General features: G+C 39.3%; 1 protein-coding gene across 7 annotated transcripts; it reads right to left on the bottom strand.

Moving 5' to 3' along the window:
* Positions 1-207: 207 nt before the first annotated feature.
* Positions 208-20,575, bottom strand: LOC134796192 (uncharacterized). 7 transcript variants are annotated; one of them, XM_063768206.1, is made up of 25 exons: positions 20,443-20,575; positions 19,895-19,933; positions 19,659-19,697; positions 19,408-19,443; positions 19,039-19,074; positions 14,276-14,293; positions 13,796-13,831; positions 13,436-13,453; positions 13,150-13,167; positions 12,640-12,675; positions 12,101-12,136; positions 11,863-11,901; positions 11,689-11,718; positions 9,189-9,263; positions 8,370-8,443; positions 7,216-7,340; positions 4,672-4,866; positions 4,025-4,139; positions 3,478-3,529; positions 3,279-3,390; positions 2,719-2,854; positions 1,820-1,945; positions 1,548-1,708; positions 1,186-1,322; positions 208-1,095 (listed from the first exon to the last, which is right to left on the bottom strand). In XM_063768206.1, the coding sequence occupies exons 1-25, from the start codon at positions 20,555-20,557 to the stop codon at positions 464-466; spliced, it is 2,436 nt and encodes an 811-aa protein (XP_063624276.1). In that variant the 5' UTR covers positions 20,558-20,575; the 3' UTR covers positions 208-463. The 7 variants fall into 7 exon arrangements, with proteins under 7 accessions (XP_063624276.1, XP_063624278.1, XP_063624277.1 ...); XM_063768208.1 differs by lacking the exon at positions 13,150-13,167; XM_063768207.1 differs by lacking the exon at positions 14,276-14,293.
* Positions 20,576-20,647: the final 72 nt, after the last annotated feature.

Below are 20,647 nucleotides of genomic sequence, written 5' to 3'. Positions count from 1 at the left end.
CTGATCGTTTGATCATCCCGTCTGTCTGGCCTAAAACCTATGCTGGCGCCTTTTATCAAAACCCATTAAAAATCACTGCAAATGCAATGCCCAGACTACTATGGACTTTGTATGAAACACTAGCATGTGACGTCACGATCAAATTACCTACTCTTTATAGTTTTACACGGGTTTTAAAATAGAAATTGTGTCTAAAAATAACTGCTGTCTTCATGTAAAATAATTTATTTTAAATACAGTCAAATACCTATACTAAATAAAATGTTTATAATGTGTATAATAGATACACATTATAAACATTTCATTCATTTAAGTAGTATAGGAAATTGAGACACGTAATAGGAATCTAAGAAAAGGATATAATAAATCGTAAATGTTATTTATATTGAAAAAATCATTCGTTACACTAGTATATACATATATATACATACTAGTTATATTAATTTAGGAATATTTTGTCGGATCAGTCTGACTCGCCGTCGCTCGTCTTAAGCTTTACTATCTCACCACGATAGTCTTTTTTTGGTGTTTCATCGTAATCAGCAGCCAATACTTTTCTATCACCGTCATTTTCATTATTTAACTTTGTCAGACTGAATGTTTCATTATGATCTATTTTATATGATTCTCCTTTTTCTGAACCATCTTTTGGGGGTAGTTCTAATTCTACGCTTTCTTTTCTAACAAAAGCATACTCAGGTTTCTTGCTATCATCGTCGTTAGGATACGCCGGTTCAGTAGAACTATCGTCCTCAGTATATTGTGGTTCTTCAGTTGGTTCATCACTATCATCATTCTCTGGCGGTTCAGTTTGTTGGTCATCTTCGGTATAATCTGGCTGTTCAGTAGGTTCATCGTTATTATCTGGCGGTTCGGTTTGTTGGTCGTCTTCGGTATCTGGCTGTTCAGTAGGTTCATCGTTACTATCGGGAGATGGTTCATCATTATCGTTATTATCTGGCATTTCTGTATCATCATTATTAGTAGGTTCCATTGGCGTAGTTATATCGTCGTCTTCATAATCCTCAGTAATTGTTTTTTCAGTAATATATTTTTCTCTATCCTCTTCATGGTCTTTTACAGGAAGTTGCGGATCTATAACATATTTAAAGATAAAATAATATGTTGACTTGGTACCTAAGCTACTCAGCAAAAATAAACATTTAATATTGAAATAATGCTTACCACACTTTGTCAAAGCACTCAAAGAAAGTATGTGGTGTATGAGCGTGCTGCTCATAATTGAAATGACCTGATGTTCTAAAAGGTGTTTGAAGTTAGCGATTATTCTACTGGCGGGCCCTTCAACCGTCAGCGATGGTCTGGAAAAGGGGGCTTGCGTTACTGATCAGCAAAATAATAATTAATATAAAAGGCAAGAACTAATATAAAAATAATTAAGGGATCTTACAGAATATTTAGCTTGTAAAGTTATCAGACATTTTTGAATGAGCACTCGTCAACTTAGTTTGACATTACTGATTTAGTATTTTATACAAAAACGAAGCACGACGGGCAACGGGTACGTGTACTCTAAAATAACTTACTTTCCATGTCCCAAGATGGTGAAAAGTAGGTCCGGGACAGAAGGCTTGTATCCGACGACCTGGAGAGCCATGTGTGCGCTGATGTCTTCGGAGTTGAGCACGAACACCCCGGACATCGGTGGCATGCCGGTCGTCACGTACGTGTCGTATCTATACTCCGTCTGAAAGTGAAACAGTTACATCTTGAAAGGTAAAAGTGGCGCAGTTCAGTGGGGTTTTGACAGCTCTAATGTTATTTGAATCGTATTAAAGTATTCTACTAGTCGAGGTACCTTTAGTCCGCTGAAACCGATGTCGGTGTTGACGTGGCGCACTTCGCCGACATGTTTGCCGGTGGTGACGGAGCGCCGGTACATGGTGTCTAGACCGCGAACGGTACCATCGTACAGCTTTATTTGCTACAGGAAAACAATTTTACGAAATTATCGTTTAATACAGTTTACTGATATGTGGCAGTCATCCGCAGCACGGCGTGTGGTCAAGCAGAGGGCCTACCGTGAACACCGAAGCACAGAATAAGTAATAAATAGTAGGTATTATCATACAGAACGGCCACGCACCGCCCCGCCCCTACTCTAATTACCTCGCCCCGCGACAGTAGATTGACGAGCGAGAGATTTTAGCGAATGCTCAGTTCGGTTAGCATCGCGACGACCGTGTTCCGCCGTGTGACCGAAGTTCGCAAAATGTGGGCATCTTTCTCTTTCACTCCAATTACGGCGTAAAGATGCCCGAGGAACACCGAACTTCGGTGTTCGCAGTAGGCCCACACCCTCAGGCACCCGCGGTGGGCACAGCGTATCAGCCGCCTGCCGTGACGTCATGGCATGGCATGCTGGCCTTTTAAGCAGACCGTAGCATTGTCGAACCAATTTTCGTAGGATCCTATTGTAGGATCCTACATCCGATAAGGAACGGAAACGGTAAAAAGTGTAAAAACGCTCTAAGGCTGCGTCCTACGACAGATAGTCGTGCGTCGTGGTCTGTATTTTCAAATGGAGGTATTCACATAGGTATAGGATAGGACGGTACAATTAGGTACTGTCGTTACGATACGATATAGTGAGAACCCGGCCTAAGGCATAGTAAGCTAAGCTTTTAAGCTAAACCTATACCTAACTTAATAGTTTTCCCAGCACCTTATATTGAAATAATAAGTTGCTTATTGTACCATTCCATTGGGAGTGTTCAGCGTAAAGTCTGGCATGATGAGGCTTGGTCCCTTTTCTCTCAAACGTCCATTCAGCACGCCCATAACTTGGTCCGCGAATTGATTTAGTAGGATCGTCCTTTCGTTTTCATATTCCCTAGTAAAAAAAAAACATCAGTGCCATGTTTATACATACCTATGCCTATGCGAGGACCTAATAAATTAATTAACAAACTAAATCTAACCAGCGACCAAACCAGAAGAAAGAGTCTTTCCTCGGCTCGTACTAAAGAATTTCTCGGAACTTACATTCGAAGAAAATATTATTCGATATTCACCAGTCGCTTTTCGTCGATACGATCTCTCCGGGTTGAAACCTTGAGACCCTCTTCAAAATTTAAAAATGAGTGGATGTAAAAATCCGAAAAGATAAACATCAATCAATAGGTATACCTTAAATTCCAAAAAGTCGTCGTCGTATTATATCAATTCAGTAACTATGGTATCTACAAGTTTTGTAAATGAACGTAGCTTGGATTTAACTCAAGTGGGGTAAAGACTGAAAAATGAAGGTTACCTACTGTATTTGCTTGTTTTTCTGGGCCTCCTCAACTTCATAAAGCATGAGAAAGTCGTTAAAGTAGTCCTTTAGCCAGTGGTCGAGGTCGGTCTGCATTCTGTTCAGGTAATCCTCTAGAACCAATAATGGAAATCATTTTTATTACTGTTTTCCAAAATGGCAAAGTATTTTATTGTTTATTGTGACTTCGGAAAACATACTTAAGCTATTAGGATCCAACGGAACACTCTTCCCATCACTGTCTAATGAATACTGAAAACAAATATAATAAAAACAGAGTTTACTGTACAATATGATTTTATATAGTTTGATATTTGAAATAGATGGTCACAGCAGATGTTTTCTCGTTTAGGACTTTAGGTTGCCTCTATAGGAAAAGATGTTAGGTTCCATCTTGATTAATATTTATCATTGAGCGCTCGATAAAATTTAGGTGATATAACATATAGACTTCCTTATGCTGTAAAAATATACTTGTAGCCATAATTTTGAGCGTATCATCAAAAAAAAAAACGTAGCTCAACGGAAAAAGTACATGTTTTTGGGACACATTGAGATTTTGTATTTATTCCGCCCGTAATGAGGAGCTTTTCAAACGAACAAAACAACAACCAAAAAAATACGACGATCTGTACGATTTTTTAATTTATATCTCGATGTTTTTTTTAGATTTGGTCCTTTGTACAAAAACTGGCTGCATGCATAATAGTGCATACTGTTAAGTATGGAAGTAAGTTGTAAACTTACACGCATAAGTATCTGCATAGGCGGTATCTCCGATATAATGTGCTCGATGTGGAACCTGCCATCGAGAAGCCGGTATCGTCCCTCCACCTTGTATTTCACATCTTTCAGTAAGAACCTGCAGGCGTGATATATTTATATAATCAATAAATATATAAATAAATGTGTGCTGCATTATTATAATTATTTGTATGTCTTTCCACATCTCGGGACCATGGGGTCCCGGACCTTTGGGTTGGGAGGCATGCGTGGGGCCGAAGCCAACAGCACAGAGGCTCCTTAAGAAAGTTTGACGTTATGTAATACACCAGCTAGAACTCATTCTCAGGTAGGTACAAATAAAATAGATACCCGTAAATCGGTCCCAGCTGGCATAGGAGCTATTGTAAATAGAGTGGAGAAGAGTGCCGGTTATGGTGTTGAAATTTGGCTGGTCAAAAGATAATTTATTAATTACAACTTATATTATTCCTTATATATAATTTAACAAGCAATGCTATCGCTACTTCATTTTAACTCTAGACTTGCTCAAAACATTTATACTGACTTCCTCTTTAGACGCGAATATATTGACCGAGCAGATGTAATCGTTGAAGGACTGACGCATCATCAGTGTCATATATTCCAGGATATTGGTGTAGTCTACTTACTCGACTTCTCCTTTATTCGGTCTGTAGTATAACTGCGATGGCTCCATGCTAGATGTGAGCGCGCGCTCATATTCTCCGACCAGGTGTAAATCGTTGAGCGACAGACGCATCGACAACGTAAGTTGTTCCACGTCGTTGTGAATGAAGTTGACAGTGAACCGCGTGTTGTTCCGGAGCTTCAGGCGGTAGAAGAAACTAAAAAATATCGTTAAAATTTAGATATATGTAGAAAACGCATATTAAGGGATTAATCCCTCTGAAGTACACAAGAGATCAAAAGGGAAACTAGTTCAAGCCTTCTTGTACTCAAATAGTCCTAATAAAAACTTCAAAATAGTCTTAAAAAATCATTAGGCAAACGTTCTGTTGTTTCTGAGTTTTCTGACCTACATTGCGTACCTACCAGTGGCAGCGCGTCAAACATATCCATATGCAAGCCGGGTAATTTGGCTTACATATTTCCTTTACAACTCTGCTCAAACGTCCAAAAACAGGCAAGCCGGTGGGAATCGGCTTTTATGGACGCGCCGCCTCTGGTACCTACTTAAGTAAACATTTAAAAGACTTATAATATGGAATGCTAGTAATATTAACACATGGTTTAATTTTGTCTTTACTGTGGGAAAGGTTTGCTCTCTATATATATTTGTATGCAATTGTAACTTCCTTATTTAATTTAATAGGCTCTAGCCGAGACAAGTTGTACTCTTGTAAAAGCGGTACTTTGCTTTACATACCTATTAAAATTTAAAATACGTTATGTGTAATTGTGTAGGCTTGTAACTATGGATTTTTCTTTATCGTTAATTACAACTTTTTGCGGTCAGACCCAGTAGCATAATGAAACAAAATAATATGCGTTCATATAGCGGATAGATAAGTTACCTGTCGCACTGTAGCTAATAGCTGTTCTGGTTAAAATAAAGTTCAACCTACTTACTTAATTATTTTTTTTAGTACGGCAATTTAGTTTACGCAAATGGGTTTTTTAGAGCTTGGTCAGAATTAGGAAGCCGAGGGATTTCAATGACGACCAATAAAAGGGCAGACATCACATTCCGCTGCCGAATGACCTATTACTGCAATTGCTTACTTAGAGATCGTTGACATACAAAAAATGAGCAAGGACAAAGAGAATTTAGTAGGTACAGAGGCGGATTGACAAAGTAATTTTTGTAGCCACAGTAAATTTACTGCCACCTTTCGACAACTGTTCATAAGTCCTAAAACAGCTACGTGCATAACGTTCTCTCGCTCAAACATGCCTTAAGCTACTCAACTGAATATTTTAAGAGAGCATAGCTACATTTCCCGCGCACGCTTAAATAAATATGACTTGAAATAATGTTGCCTTTATCTTTCAGAACTGCACAAAGATAACCTTATTTTGACATTTAAACTCGGCCCCTTTAAATTATGTTTTGAGAGGAAAGCGACCCTCGCTAGAGTATTAATGATCACGTAGATATTTTTACGATTTCTTTCACAGTAACATTTGTGAGTGAATTTGTATAAAGATATTATCTGGCTCGAGGCCATTTCCTTCTCCGGGTAAAAAATTCTACTTATTCATAAAATCGTGACCTTATATCGAATTCTTAACGCTATCGTATTTTTTTCGTTCTATTCGTGGGTTTTGAAGAGATACTTCTGGTGCCCTATTGACTCTTCGAATAAAATGCAGAAGCTGCCGAGATTGAGGCCGGCGGGGATCACGTTGGGGTTCCGCTCGAACTTCTGGAGAGCTCGCTCCGCTATGCCTCTCCTTTGATGATCACGATCACTCTACCAAGAGTGAAACGGCAAGGAAGATATTTGAGGAGTATATCTTACAGCACGGAGGCGGGCATCCTCATCATGCAGTAGGTGCCGAGGTTGACGCCGGCGGGGATCACGTTGAGGTTCCCCTCGAACTTTTCGAGAGCTCGCTCTGTTATGCCTCTCCTTTGATGACCACGACCACTCTACCAAGAGTGAAACGGCAAGGCAGATATTTGAGGAGTATATCTTACAGCACGGAGGCGGGCATCCTCATCATGTAGTAGGTGCCGAGGTTGAGGCCGGCGGGGGTCACGTTCGGGTTCCCTTCGAACTTCTGCAGAGCTCGCTCCGCTATGCCTCTCTTTTGATGACCACGACCACTCTACCAAGAGTGAAACGGCAAGGAAGATATTTGAGTAGTATATCTTACAGCACGGAGGCGGGCATCCTCATCATGCAGTAGGTGCCGAGGTTGAGGCCGGCGGGGATCAAGTTGGGGTTCCCCTCGAACTTCTGGAGAGCTCGCTCCGCTATACCTCCCCTTTGATGATCACGACCACTCTACCAAGAGTGAAACGGTAAGGAAGATATTTGAGGATATCTTACAGCACGGAGGCGGGCATCCTCATCATGCAGTAGGTGCCGAGGTTGAGGCCGGCGGGGATCACGTTGGGGTTCCCCTCGAACTTCTGGAGAGCTCGCTCCGCTATACCTCCCCTTTGATGATCACGACCACTCTACCAAGAATGAAACGGGAAGGAAGATATTTGAGGAGTATCTTACAGCACGGAGGCGGGCATCCTCATCATGCAGTAGGTGCCGAGGTTGAGGCCGGCGGGGATCACGTTCGGGTTCCCCTCGAACTTCTGCAGAGCTCGCTCCGCTATACCTCTCCTTTGCGCCAATGCCTAAACCATAATAATGTGCGCTAAAAAACTGACATATTCATAACTGAGGTCGTCTGTGTCCTCTTAAGCGCCAATTGCACCATTCTTTTAACCCGGGGTTAACTGGTTAAACCTGGAGTTACCATGGACACCAGTACAATTTGACACAACGGTTTAACCGCTTAACCCCGGGTTAGTGGGTTAATGCAAGTGGCCGTAAGAGTCCTAAGTGCCGACGTCCCTTTATGCGCTTAGCACACGGGATACGGTTCGCGGTCGCTGCGATGTTTGAGCGAGATAACGCTATGCACGTATTATAGCGACATCCCGCTCGTATCCAGTCTGCTAAGCGCCTTAGCGCCACTTGCACCATCCCTGTAGCCCGGGGTTAACCGGTTAAACCGTTAACCCAGTGTAAAATTATACTGGTAACCATGGTAACTCCAGGTTTAATCATTTAACCCCGGGTTAGTGAATGGTGCAAGTGGCCCTTAAAAGGACAAAATCAAATCGAATTTTGAACTATAGAATTAAAGAAGTTTTCAAACTGATAAATGGAAAAATGACGATGGACGATCCAATGGACGCAGTTGCATAGAAAATATAGGAGGCGAATTATTGCGATTCGATTCGATTCGCCTCGGCGAGTCTAGTGGACGCCAGCCTTTAGGAGGATATAACTACAAATAATAATAAGGAGGTACCATGAAACTCTTCATTATGTCTCTAGAGCAGTAGATCTTAACCCGTTAGTGATAAGGGACCACAGAAAAAAAAATTACAAGAACCATAAAATTGGTTGGAAGTAAGAGTGGAATCACATCTATCAGTATCGAGCCGCATTTTATATATGAAAAATTGCTCGTTAGTATGAAGACGCGTACGCATCGGAAAGCTGGGGCTCATTTAGACGATACGAGAACTCGCATGCGAGTTTCATTACATTGCGGTTTTTGATCGGTCGGTTGAATTGGACGTAACCAACAGTCCGCTATGTAACTAAAATCGCATGCGAGTTCGCGCGGCGTCTAAATCAGCCCTAAGTCTTACCTCCAGCATTCTCTCATTGAATTTTTGCGTGTCTATAGCCTTTGCGTATGCTTCCCTGACGTCCTTGTACTTTTCTGTTAATGATAAATAGACAACGGTTGTAATAAAAGTACCTACAGAATTGACACCAATTTTTTTTTGATAAAGACTTCTTAATTTTTGGCTCTAAATCTAAGTTTTATGCGTAATAGGTACTACCAGCAGCGGCACTACTGTTGCGAGTCCAGCTCAACAACTCTACCTCTCTCTCGCTCGAGATAGAGAAACAGAGATAATGAAGTTTCGATTTTCGTGTTTTGCGGTAGGCTCTGACTCACCGCTTAGTTTTGCGCCAAGTAACGACAGGCGGTCTAGCATAAGTTGCGTTCTCGCGCGCGAGACCATACTTGGAAGTCGCGCTAGATGTATGGAGTCGCGCGCGAGAACGCAACTCATGCTAGCAGATCAGGGTACACGACGTAGGAACTAATGCTGCGCTACGCAGTGTACTACGTAGGCGGACAACACGCGAACGCGAAGCGAAGCGATGCGGCGCGGGGTGAATCAATCCTTTGATACCTATAGAAGTGTCCTACGTGGGTGATCTCGTCTCGGCGAACGCCTCGGGCCCGCCGCGCCGCGCCACGTCGCGTTCGCGAGTTGTTCGCTTACGTAAGACGCAGCGCTACGAAAAACACCGCCCGTAGCCCGTAGCAAATTCCGTTTGTAGCAGAATTATAATCTGTGCAGAATAATTCTTTGAAGGCACACACGCTACGCTCGTGAGCGTAGCGTGTGTGCCTTCAAAGAAATATTTATAAAATGGAAAACGTCGCTTACTCTCCAGTTGACTCATTTTCGCAAAATGACTTTGTTCGTTTAATGATATCCAACATCCATTGGGATTTTCTGGATCTGCAATAAAAAAAAGGTTAATTTTGTACATAGGTCGGTTTTTAACAACGTCTGAATTGTATCTAAAGTTTGTCTTGACCGTGTAGGAAGCTTTAGAAGAGCAAATTTCAAAACAGTGCCCAGATTCTTGACACTTCTGTACGAAATAACATTTGATATTGACCTGACGCTTTTCAATTAGGAAAAAAAGGTGAAGAAATTGAATAATTCCTAATACGCCATACTGAATATTTTTTCTTCCGGGTTGAAAGGTTACAGTGTTGACCGAACGTTAATGCAATTGACCATTAAAAATTAACAATTGAATAGGTTAATTGCCATTAACCATTAACCATTGAAGGAAAATTAATTATCAATTGCATTGAACATCAAATTGCATTAATATTAATTTATTTCGAACCACTAACAATTAAAAATAATTAATGGTTATTGCTTTACAAACCATTAAAAATTAAATAAATTTTTAATGAAAATTAAAAATGTGATTGATAATTAACAATTAACAAGAATAAATATCGTAATTTTATAAAGGCGTCCAAGGGATCAAAGGTCTAGTGGAACTCAGGTTTGGTGCAATATAGGCAAATGCTATTTTGGTCACCTGACTCGTCTTGATGAGCACTTGGAAGAGCAGTAATGTAAATAATGGGTGTATTCCCATTTGTCCCCGTGGGGAACATATAGGAAAAGACTGCATATAAATATTTCCCATTTGTCCCCAGCTTATTGGTGTGGAGACAAATGGAAACACATCATTTTCCGATGTTTGCCCATTTGTTCCCGCCTGGAACAGATGGAATAGGCGCTGCATATAAATCCCATTTGTCCCCGTTTCCCATTTGTATCCACTCACATATGGCAGGAACAAATAGGAATACACCAATAATGAGTGTATTCCCATTTGTCCCCGCGAGGAACATATGGGAAAAGACGCTGCATAAAAATATTTTCCATTTTTCCCCACCTCATTGGGGCGGGGACAAATGGGAATACACAAATAATGCACCCATTATCACCAATAATTACCAATAATGGGTGTATTCCCATTTGTCTCCACCGGGAACAGATGGGAATAGGCGCTGCATACTTAATTATAAATAATTCCCATTTGTCCCCACCTTATTGGTGTGGAGACAAATGGAAACACATCATTTTCCGATGTTTTCCCATTTGTTCCCGCCTGGAACAGATGGAATAGGCGCTGCATATAAATCCCATTTGTCTCCGTTTCTTATTTGTCTCCAACTCACATATGGCAGGGACAAACAGGAATACACCAATAATGAATGTATTCCCATTTGTCCCCGCGAGGAACATATGGGAAAAGACGCTGCATAGAAATAATTTCCATTTTTCCCCACCTCATTGGGGCGGGGATAAATGGGTATACACCAATAATGCACCCATTATTGCCAATAATGGGTGAATTCCCATTTGTCTCCGCGGGGAATATATGGGAAAACCCTGCATAAAAATATTGTCCATTTGTCCCCACCTTATTGGGGTGGGTACAAATGGGAACACCAATATCGGGCGTATTCCCACTTGTCCCCACCGAAACAGATGGGAATAGGCGCTGCATAATTATAAATAATTCCCATTTGTCTCCACCTCATGAATGACGACGGTCAGCTGGGGCTTTCCCTAAATTTTCCATTAATATGGTTATTTATATTTATAATTTTAATAGTTCCAAGCAAAAATAACATTAATTACTTATTAGTTTATGAAAAAAAAAAAATCCATTAAACGTTAATGCAATTGAGAGTAATCTTAATTATTTTTTTAAAACTTTAATGCCATTAAATAGGTAATTAGATTGACAATCAATGTAATTAAACGTCTCAAAATTCAATTCTAACTAACTTTAATTACATTGATGCGTAATGCAATTGATTAATTGCGGAATTAATGGTTAATGCAATTGATTAATTGTTAATTAAAATTAACCATTACGGCCAACACTGAGAGGTTAGATGGCAGTATTAGCAGTCGCTTTCGGAACAACTAGTGGTTGCGCTAATTGCAAGCTAATTGGCATTAGTACGGCTATCATGAGTTGACGCTATAGCGTAAATGCCAAATGTCAACTCATAGCCGTGTACGAGTAGGGGTCTCCCCAGATATATCGACGCGCATTAGGCAAAAGCCGATAGGAAAAAGCTTTATGTCCACGCAATAAGAGCGAAAAAGTCGTCGTTCGGCTCGGCTCGCATCGGCCGGCGCCTGCCGACGCGTCCAGACCGCCTGCAGACCCAGAGAGTTTTAGGATTCAACTGGAAAAGCGTTAAAATGGGTATATGGGTATGGCTGGATTAGCGTAGCCCAGAACTGGCATTTAACTTTTATAATCTGATCTGAGAGGTTTCTTATCATCTAATAAATCGTACGATGTGACGTGGAATATTCTTGATTCTTTTATTACCATCTAGCTTTTGCTTCTGTCCATTTGTACCTGAGTATGAAACAAACCGAATTAACAACCCATAAAACGCTAACATTAACATAACATTGCTAGGGAGATTACTTCGGTATTTTTAAAAACTTAATATATATTTCATTAAATAATCGTTTTATTAAAAAAATATTGTGTTTTTACCATCTGCGTCGATTGAGTTTGGTTGATCTTCTTTGGTAACTATGAAATAATACACAAAATTAATTAAATAAATATATACACGCGTACCTCCAATATTTCACCACCATTTCAGACGTTTTTGTGCTTATCTTTACTGGGCCTTAAGAGGGTAAAATTTGGTTTAAAGTATAATAACGATATCTTTGAGGACGCAGTCTCCGGCGGAGGTTAGTCAAATACAAAATGAAATGAATTTTACCGTCATCTTCGTTTATTGATTGATCTCCTTCGGGACCTAAACAATAATAAAAAAAGTTAAATAGAGTTAGACCAAGAAAAGTCTGCAGCGATTTTGATAGCCCACACAGTGCAAGTGTTATTTATATGTCATAATTTCATAGAAGTTTGACCGATCCTTTTATACGTTTTTATTTGCTAGCGTTGTATAAAATAATATCATTAATTTACACGATGTCATCATTCCTAGAGACAAAAGCTTTGAAGGAGAGCATTACAAAAACGTTTTTTTTTAACTCAACCCTTAGGCTGTTTTTCCACTGAGGCGAAAATGAGAGAAGACGTACCTACGGCAATCAATAGCATTGCATTAGTTGTAATCCACACTTCTCCGCTGGCTGACAACAAATCGGTTGTTTCCCGCACGTCTCATCTCCGCCGCAGTGGAAAGGCAGCTTTAAGGGGTAAACATTGAGTTGAAAGTTTTTTACAATATCTATGAGAATGAAGTCAGGGACGGAGGCTAGTATATTTAGACGTACAAAATTAAATGAATTTTACCGTCAACTTCGTTTATTGGTTGATCTTCTTCGGGACCTAAACAATAATTAAAAAAGTTAATATAAATAATAGTTTATAAAACCTAGTCCAGGTTTCGTACACGATCTTCATATCGTGATGCTTATTTTCCATTATTTAGACGTTTTTATTTGGTAGTGATATAAAATAATCTCATTATTTACATGATGTCATTATTCCTAGTTAGAGACGAAAGCTTTGAAGGGAGAACATTATAAAAAGGGGGTTTACTCAACCCTTAGGCTAGATTTCCACTGAGGCGGGAACGTACGGGAATCAACCAATAGCATTGGTTGTAATCCACATCTCTTCTCCGCTCCGCTGGATGACAACAAATTAGTTGATTCCCGCACGTCTCCTCTCATCTCCGCCTCTGTGGAAAGGCAGCTTTAAGAGGTAAAAATTGGGTTGAAATTTTTTTACAATATCTATGAAAATTAAGTCAGCGACGGAGGCTAGTATATACTTTATACAAAATTAAATGAATTTTACCGTTAACATCTTCGGGACCTAAACAATAATTAAAAAAGTTATATAAAGAATCGGGACTAGGTTAACAGGTTTTGTAAACGATCCTCATATCGTGATGCTTATTTCCGATTATCTAGACGTTTTTATTTACTAGCGTTATATAAAATAATCTCATTATTTACATGATGTCACTATTCCTAGCTTTAAGGGGTAAAAATTGAGTTGAAAGTTTTTTTACAATATCTATGAGGATGAAGTCAGGGACGGAGGCTAGTATTTACTTTATACAAAATTAAATGAATTTTACCGTTAACATCTTCGGGACCTAAACAATAATTAAAAAAGTTATATAAAGAAACGGGACTAGGTTAACAGGTTTTGTAAACGATCCTCATATCGTGATGCTTATTTCCGATTATTTAGACGTTTTTATTTGCTAGCGTTATATAAAATAATCTCATTATTTACATGATGTCATTATTCCTAGAGACAAAAGCTTTGAAGTGAATTGGTTGATTCCCGCACGTCTCCTCTCATCTCCACCTCAGTGGAAAGGCAGCTTTAAGAGGGTAAAAATTGGGTTGAAAGTTTTTGACAATATCTTTGAGGACGAAGTCACGGGCGGAGGCTGGTATATTTAATGTATAAAAAATTAAATTAATTTTACCGTCAACTTCGTCTATTGGTTGATCTCCTTCGGGACCTAAACAATAATAAAAAAAGTTAAATAAGAAACGGGATAAGGTTTTATCAACGATCCTTTTATACGTTTTTATTTGCTAGCGTTTTATAAAATAATATCATTATTTACACGATGTCATCATGTCTAGAGACGAAAGCTTTGAGCATTATAAAAACAGGTTTTTTACTCAACCCTTAGCCTGCATTTCCCCTACGGCGGAAATGAGAGAAGACGTGCGGGAATCAACCAATAGCAAAGCATTGGTTGTAATCCACATCTCTTCTCCGCTCCGCTGGATGACAACAAATTGGTTGATTCTCGCACGTCTCCTCTCATCTCCGCCTTTGTGGAAAGGCAGCTTTAAGGGGTAAAAATTGGGTTGAAAGTTTTTTTTACAATATCTATGAAAATGAAGTCAGGGACGGAGGCTAGTATTTACTTTATACAAAATTAAATGAATTTTACCGTTAACAACTTCGGGACCTAAACAATAATTAAAAAAGTTATATAAAGAAACGGGACTAGGTTTACAGGTTTTGTAAACGATCTTCATATCGTGATGCTTATTTCCGATTGTTTAGACGTTTTTATTTGCTAGCGTTATATAAAATAATATAATTATTTACACGATGTCATCATTTCTAGAGACGAAAGCTTTGAGCATTATAAAAACAGGATTTTTTACTCAACCCTTAGCCTGCATTTCCACTGCGGCGGAAATGAGAGAAGACGTGCGGGACCCAACCAATAGCATTGGTTGTAATCCACATCTCTTCTCCGCTCCGCTGGATGACAACAAATTAGTTGATTCCCGCACGTTTCCTCTCATCTCCGCCTCAGTGGAAAGGCAGCTTTAAGAGAGAGAGAGAGAGAGAGTAAAAATTGGGTTGAAAGTTTTTGACAATATCTTTGAAGACGAAGTCACGGGCGGATGCTAGTATATTTACTTTATACAAATTAAAACCAAAATATTATTTTGCTAATCCGCGAAAAGATACCGTGCTAGTCAATCAGTGCTAACCCGTTATACTTACTTGCGTATTTTTACATGCAATTAATATTCCCACCCTCCCACCGCAAAAATAAATACGCAAATAAATATAACAAACCACCACCAAAAGAATAAACCTCGACACGTGTTTCGCCTCTCTACGAGGCATCCTCAGGAGTTGTTGACGGTCTGACGCCCGGCAACGGAATGACCTGTCTAGAATGGTCGGCCATATTTATACCTTGACCACTCCCCCTACCGTGCAAGTGTGAGTGAGATGGAAAAATTCGTAATAACGGCGATGACGCAACATTCAATTGTTCGTTAAGAATCATGCCCCTATTGTTGTACCTAATTATTTCCAGTTGTTCCAGAACACCCAAACGCAATCCCTTTTCGCAAACATGTAAAATATCAAAAGAATGATTCTCAGATAAAGTGTGACCTGTATCTAATAAGTGCTTTGCAAAATTGGACTTCTCTGGATGGTTATGTCTATATGACGCAACATGCTCTTTATACCTAGTAGTGAAACTACGGCCCGTTTGCCCCACATACACTTTATTGCAATCGTCACAGGTAAGCTTATAAACTCCAGACTTTTTCCCATTCTCGATCTTATCTTTGCCATTGCAAAGCTTTGAGTGCAAAGTATTATTTGTCTTAAAGGCCACAGGAATGTCGTTAGACTTCAAAATTTTGTAAATTGCATCAGACAACTTGCCAACATAAGTTATGCTCGCTTTATATTTTTTAATCGGTTCAGAGGATCGTGCCGCATACAACATAGTGTTAACCATACTATTCCGCTTTTTCCTGATGATACCATCCACAACAGACTTATCGTAACCATTCGAAACTGCTAAGTGATAAATATTATTTAATTCAATCTGATAGTGTTCATCAGAAAGAGGCACAGTCAACATTCTATGCACATAACAATGAAAAGCAGCCAACTTATGCTGCCACGGATGCGTGGAAGAAGCCGGGATAACTGTATCGGTATGTGTAGGCTTACGGTAAATTTTGAACTGATGCCTGTTGTTTACTTTAGTGATTGTTAAATCTAGAAAATTCAATGAGTTGTCTTGCTCTAGTTCCTTTTTAAACTTAATTTTTGGATGCTTACCATTAATTTCAGCAATAAATGCATCCAGCAGGCCCATACTACCCGTCCAACAAATAATCAAATCATCCACGTATCTAAAATAGTATAATATATTATTGTTGCCCACAATATGCTGGTTCTCAAAATGGTCCATAAAAATATCAGCCATTAAAGGACTTAGTGGTGAACCCATAGCCAAACCATCACTTTGCAAATAATACTGTCCCCCAAATCTGAAATAATTTTGTTTCATACAAATCGCTGTTAGATCTATCAATTCATCTACTTCCCCTGGATGTAAAAGTTGCCTTTCAAAAAGACCCTTAATAATCTCCAAAGTCTCCCCATATGGCACATTTGTAAACAAACTGTCTACATCCAATGAAAGAAGAACAGCATTATCTGGTATGTTAATGTCCTGGATCTTTTCTATTAACTGCAAGCTATTTTTCAAGCAATATTTCGGCTGGAACTGGGACTTGTCTCTTATAATGGAATTCAACCTTTTTGCCAGATTATAAGTTGGCGCACCCAAATATGAGACCACTGGACGAACTGGGATATTATCCTTATGAATTTTGGGAAGTCCATAAAGAATAGGAGCTCGTGGATTCATAGGCACAACCATACTCTTCTGATGTTCGGTTTCAAAAACAAACGAAGAATTCTTAACTGCTTGTCTAAGATCTTTCTGGAACCCTGGAGTTGGGTCTCTTTGCAATCTCGAAAATCCGTCACCTTGAATAAGGTCTAGTACTTTCTGATTATACTGTCCCTTCTCCATAATCACAATGCAGTTGCCTTTATCTGCCTTTGAAACCACCAAATCACTGTCTTGCACTTTCTGTTGTATAGATCTTAGCAGCAAAACATCAGAATCAACACACGCATTCTGTGCTGGACTAGTACTCTTGATAACATTAGCCACCATGGTCTTTGTATCTACATCACCACGGCCCCGCACTATTGCAACCTCAGAATCCACTGCCAAATTTTCTAATGTTCTATGAGTAATTTTTGTCTGGAAATTATACTTCAAACCTTTATCTAAAAGCCCAATTTCATTTTCTGAGAACTCCACATTAGTTAAATTCTTGACTCGAGGATGGAAAACATGGTGAGTTGTTACTTGCACATCCCTTCTCCTTAAAAATGAACCAGAACTCGACTCTGTTAACCTATGCAATTTGTTAAGCTGGGTAGTATACATCTGGTGTGCAAGTTCAGAAGCAAAGTATCTCGCCTTCTGGTCCAGAATATCGAATTCGATATTATGCAACTTAAATGAAAGTTCTGAATATAACACCTTAAGATGCAATTTCAAATTATCCCTTACTGAAAACCAGTGGCGAGATTCTTCGTTCAACCATATTTTCTGAGCCCTATTAATAGCCAATTTAGCAGCCCTGGAAGTACTACTACAGCGGAAATGGATGTAATTAGGAACAACATTCAAACGCTTGCACTGTTGGTTATATTCATATTCATATTCATATTCAATTCTTTATTGCAGATAACAGATGATCCATATTAAATTAAAATAATTAAAATTACGTACACAATAATAAAACAATACATTATTAAAAATGATTAAAATAATAAAATTAAAAATTAAAGTATTCAGTCTTACACAAAAAATAAAAGGTACATTTTGGAATTACAAACATAAAATAAATAATAATAATAGTTAAAATTCAGTCAATTATTTACATGCAAACTATTCCAGTGTCTCGCTATGGGGGAGTCCAAACAGCTAGCGATCACACTCAGAATGCCGTTGTTACTCCCACGCACACGGCGCATGATGGAGGCGACCCGCTTTCGAACAATGGCATGGAAGCCGTCTACTCGCATTTCCGCAAACATGCCCGGTGCGCTGCAGCACCTGGGCAGTCCCAACAGCATCCTGAGCGTGTTATTATATTGCACCCTTAAGGCACTGACTGCCCGCTGAGTATAGTTCACCCACAGGCAGCACGAATAAAAAGACTGGCAAAACGCCTTAAACAAAGTAATTTTAACTTCATTACTGCATCGCGCAAACCTGCGGGCCAACATATTCCCCCGAACAGCCAGCGCCCTACGCTCCCTCTCAATGTCCAGGTCATCCGAGAGACACTCCGTGACCCAGTGACCCAAGTACTTAAATTTAGCGGTTCTTTTTAGTGGTACTCCAAACCATTGTACGTTAAACCAAACATTCTGGACAGCTGCACGATGTTGTTTGGTTAGTTTGACATAAAGTCGTGCCTGTTCGGCCACGCAAGCCGTTTTCAAATAGTGAATAGAATCAGGCGTTACTTTGCGGAAATCCATACTAATTAAAACCAAAATATTATTTTGCTAATCCGCGAAAAGATACCGTGCTAGTCAATCAGTGCTAACCCGTTATACTTACTTGCGTATTTTTACATGCAATTAATATTCCCACCCTCCCACCGCAAAAATAAATACGCAAATAAATATAACAAACCACCACCAAAAGAATAAACCTCGACACGTGTTTCGCCTCTCTACGAGGCATCCTCAGGAGTTGTTGACGGTCTGACGCCCGGCAACGGAATGACCTGTCTAGAATGGTCGGCCATATTTATACCTTGACCACTCCCCCTACCGTGCAAGTGTGAGTGAGATGGAAAAATTCGTAATAACGGCGATGACGCAACATTCAATTGTTCGTTAATAATCATGCCCCTATTGTTGTACCTAATTATTTCCAGTTGTTCCAGAACACCCAAACGCAATCCCTTTTCGCAAACAAAAGTAAAAAAAAAGCAAAGGTAGGGGGAGTGGTCAAGGTATAAATATGGCAGGTCATTCCGTTGCCGGGCGTCAGACCGTCAACAACTCCTGAGGATGCCTCGTAGAGAGGCGAAACACGTGTCGAGGTTTATTCTTTTGGTGGTGGTTTGTTATATTTATTTGCGTATTTATTTTTGCGGTGGGAGGGTGGGAATATTAATTGCATGTAAAAATACGCAAGTAAGTATAACGGGTTAGCACTGATTGACTAGCACGGTATCTTTTCGCGGATTAGCAAAATAATATTTTGGTTTTAATTAGTATGGATTTCCGCAAAGTAACGCCTGATTCTATTCACTACTTTATACAAAATTAAATTAATTTTACCGTCAACTTCGTCTACTGGTTGATCTCCTGCGGGACCTAAACAATAATAAAAAAGTTAAATAAGAAACTCCAACCAAATTTTTACCCTCTTAAAGCTGCCTTTCCACTGAGGCGGAGATGAGAAAAGTCGTACAGGAATCAACCAGTAACATTGGTTGTAATCCACATCTCTTCTCCGCTCCGCTGGATGACAACAAATTGGTTGATTTCCGCACGTCTCCTCTCATCTCCGCCTCAGTGGAAAGGCGGCGTTAAGGGGTAAAAATTGGGTTGAAAGTTTTTGACAATATCTTTGAGGACGAAGTCACGGGCGGAGGCTTTTATAGTACCTATATTTACTTTAATTATACAAAACTAAATGAATTTTACCGTCAACTTCGTTTATTGGTTGATCTCCTTCGGGACCTAAACAATAACAAAATATTTAATTATAATCCACATCTCTTCTCCGCTCCGCTGGATTACAACAAATGCTATTGGTTGATTCAAGCACGTCCCTCTCAGTGGAAAGGCATCTTTAGGGGTAAAAATGGGATTGCAAGTTTTTAACGATGTCTATAAGGTCGAAGACGAGAGTGGAGGCTATTATAGCATTTTATACAAAATTAAGTTAATATTACCATCAACTCCGATTGCGTTTGGCTGGTCTCCTTTCGATTCTAAAGAATAATAGAGATTAAAGAGTAAGTAAAATGAAGAAACTTCGGTATTTATAGAGCACATACACTTACGTACGAATTTATAAGTGCGACAGAGAGACAACACGTCGAAAGTGGTTCGCGGTAGGCTCTCAGATCAGCCCTAGATCCTAGATCAGCCCTACTTACTTTAATATATGTCATAAAAAATATTTTACCATCAGCTATCGCTGAGTTTGGTTGCTCTGTGTTTGTTCCTGAATAAAACAAATGCAATTGGTTAATTTTTGTCAAGCGCGATTCGGAATTGCGGTCAGAGGAATCCGTACCTTTCATACGTGTGCGTGTGACGGTGAAAAATCATGTGTTCAAACCTCAGAGAAAAATCTAAAATATGACTAAAAATTAGAAAATAAGAGGTTATAACCAACTCCCGCTTGGCCAGTTCTTATTATTTGTTATTATACTTATTATATTATATTCTGTGTAAATTTTACCATACACCTACCCACCTATTATTACGGAATACGGATCATGAATTCATGACTGTCTAGGGTACGGAACCCTACTATGGGACAAATGAATGTCATTAATTGATAAAAGAACAAAATATTTATATGCCTTAGCGCCACTTGCACCAACCCACTAACCCGGCGTTAACCGGTTAAACCTGAAATTACCATTGTTACAATTAGACACTGGGTTAACGGTTTAACCAGGTAACCCCGGGTTAGTGGGATGGTGCAAGTGGCGCTTACTGACTTACCCACATCATCATTTCGCCTGTGAGCGACTTTACATTGGGATAATGGCGTGAGGTATAAAATACAAAATAAAATAAATAATTTTCGCTTATTATTATTCATCACTTGTTTGAACATAACGTTTCTTTGGTTAAATCGGAAATCTTATATTGGTTATTTTATTCTTATCGAATATTCGGTCGTAAAGATTTTCAAGTCAATTTAATT

Source organism: Cydia splendana, chromosome 13, assembly GCF_910591565.1.
Source record: "Cydia splendana chromosome 13, ilCydSple1.2, whole genome shotgun sequence".
NCBI classification, from domain to species: domain Eukaryota; kingdom Metazoa; phylum Arthropoda; class Insecta; order Lepidoptera; family Tortricidae; genus Cydia; species Cydia splendana.
This window is presented reverse-complemented; position numbering and strand designations above follow the sequence as displayed.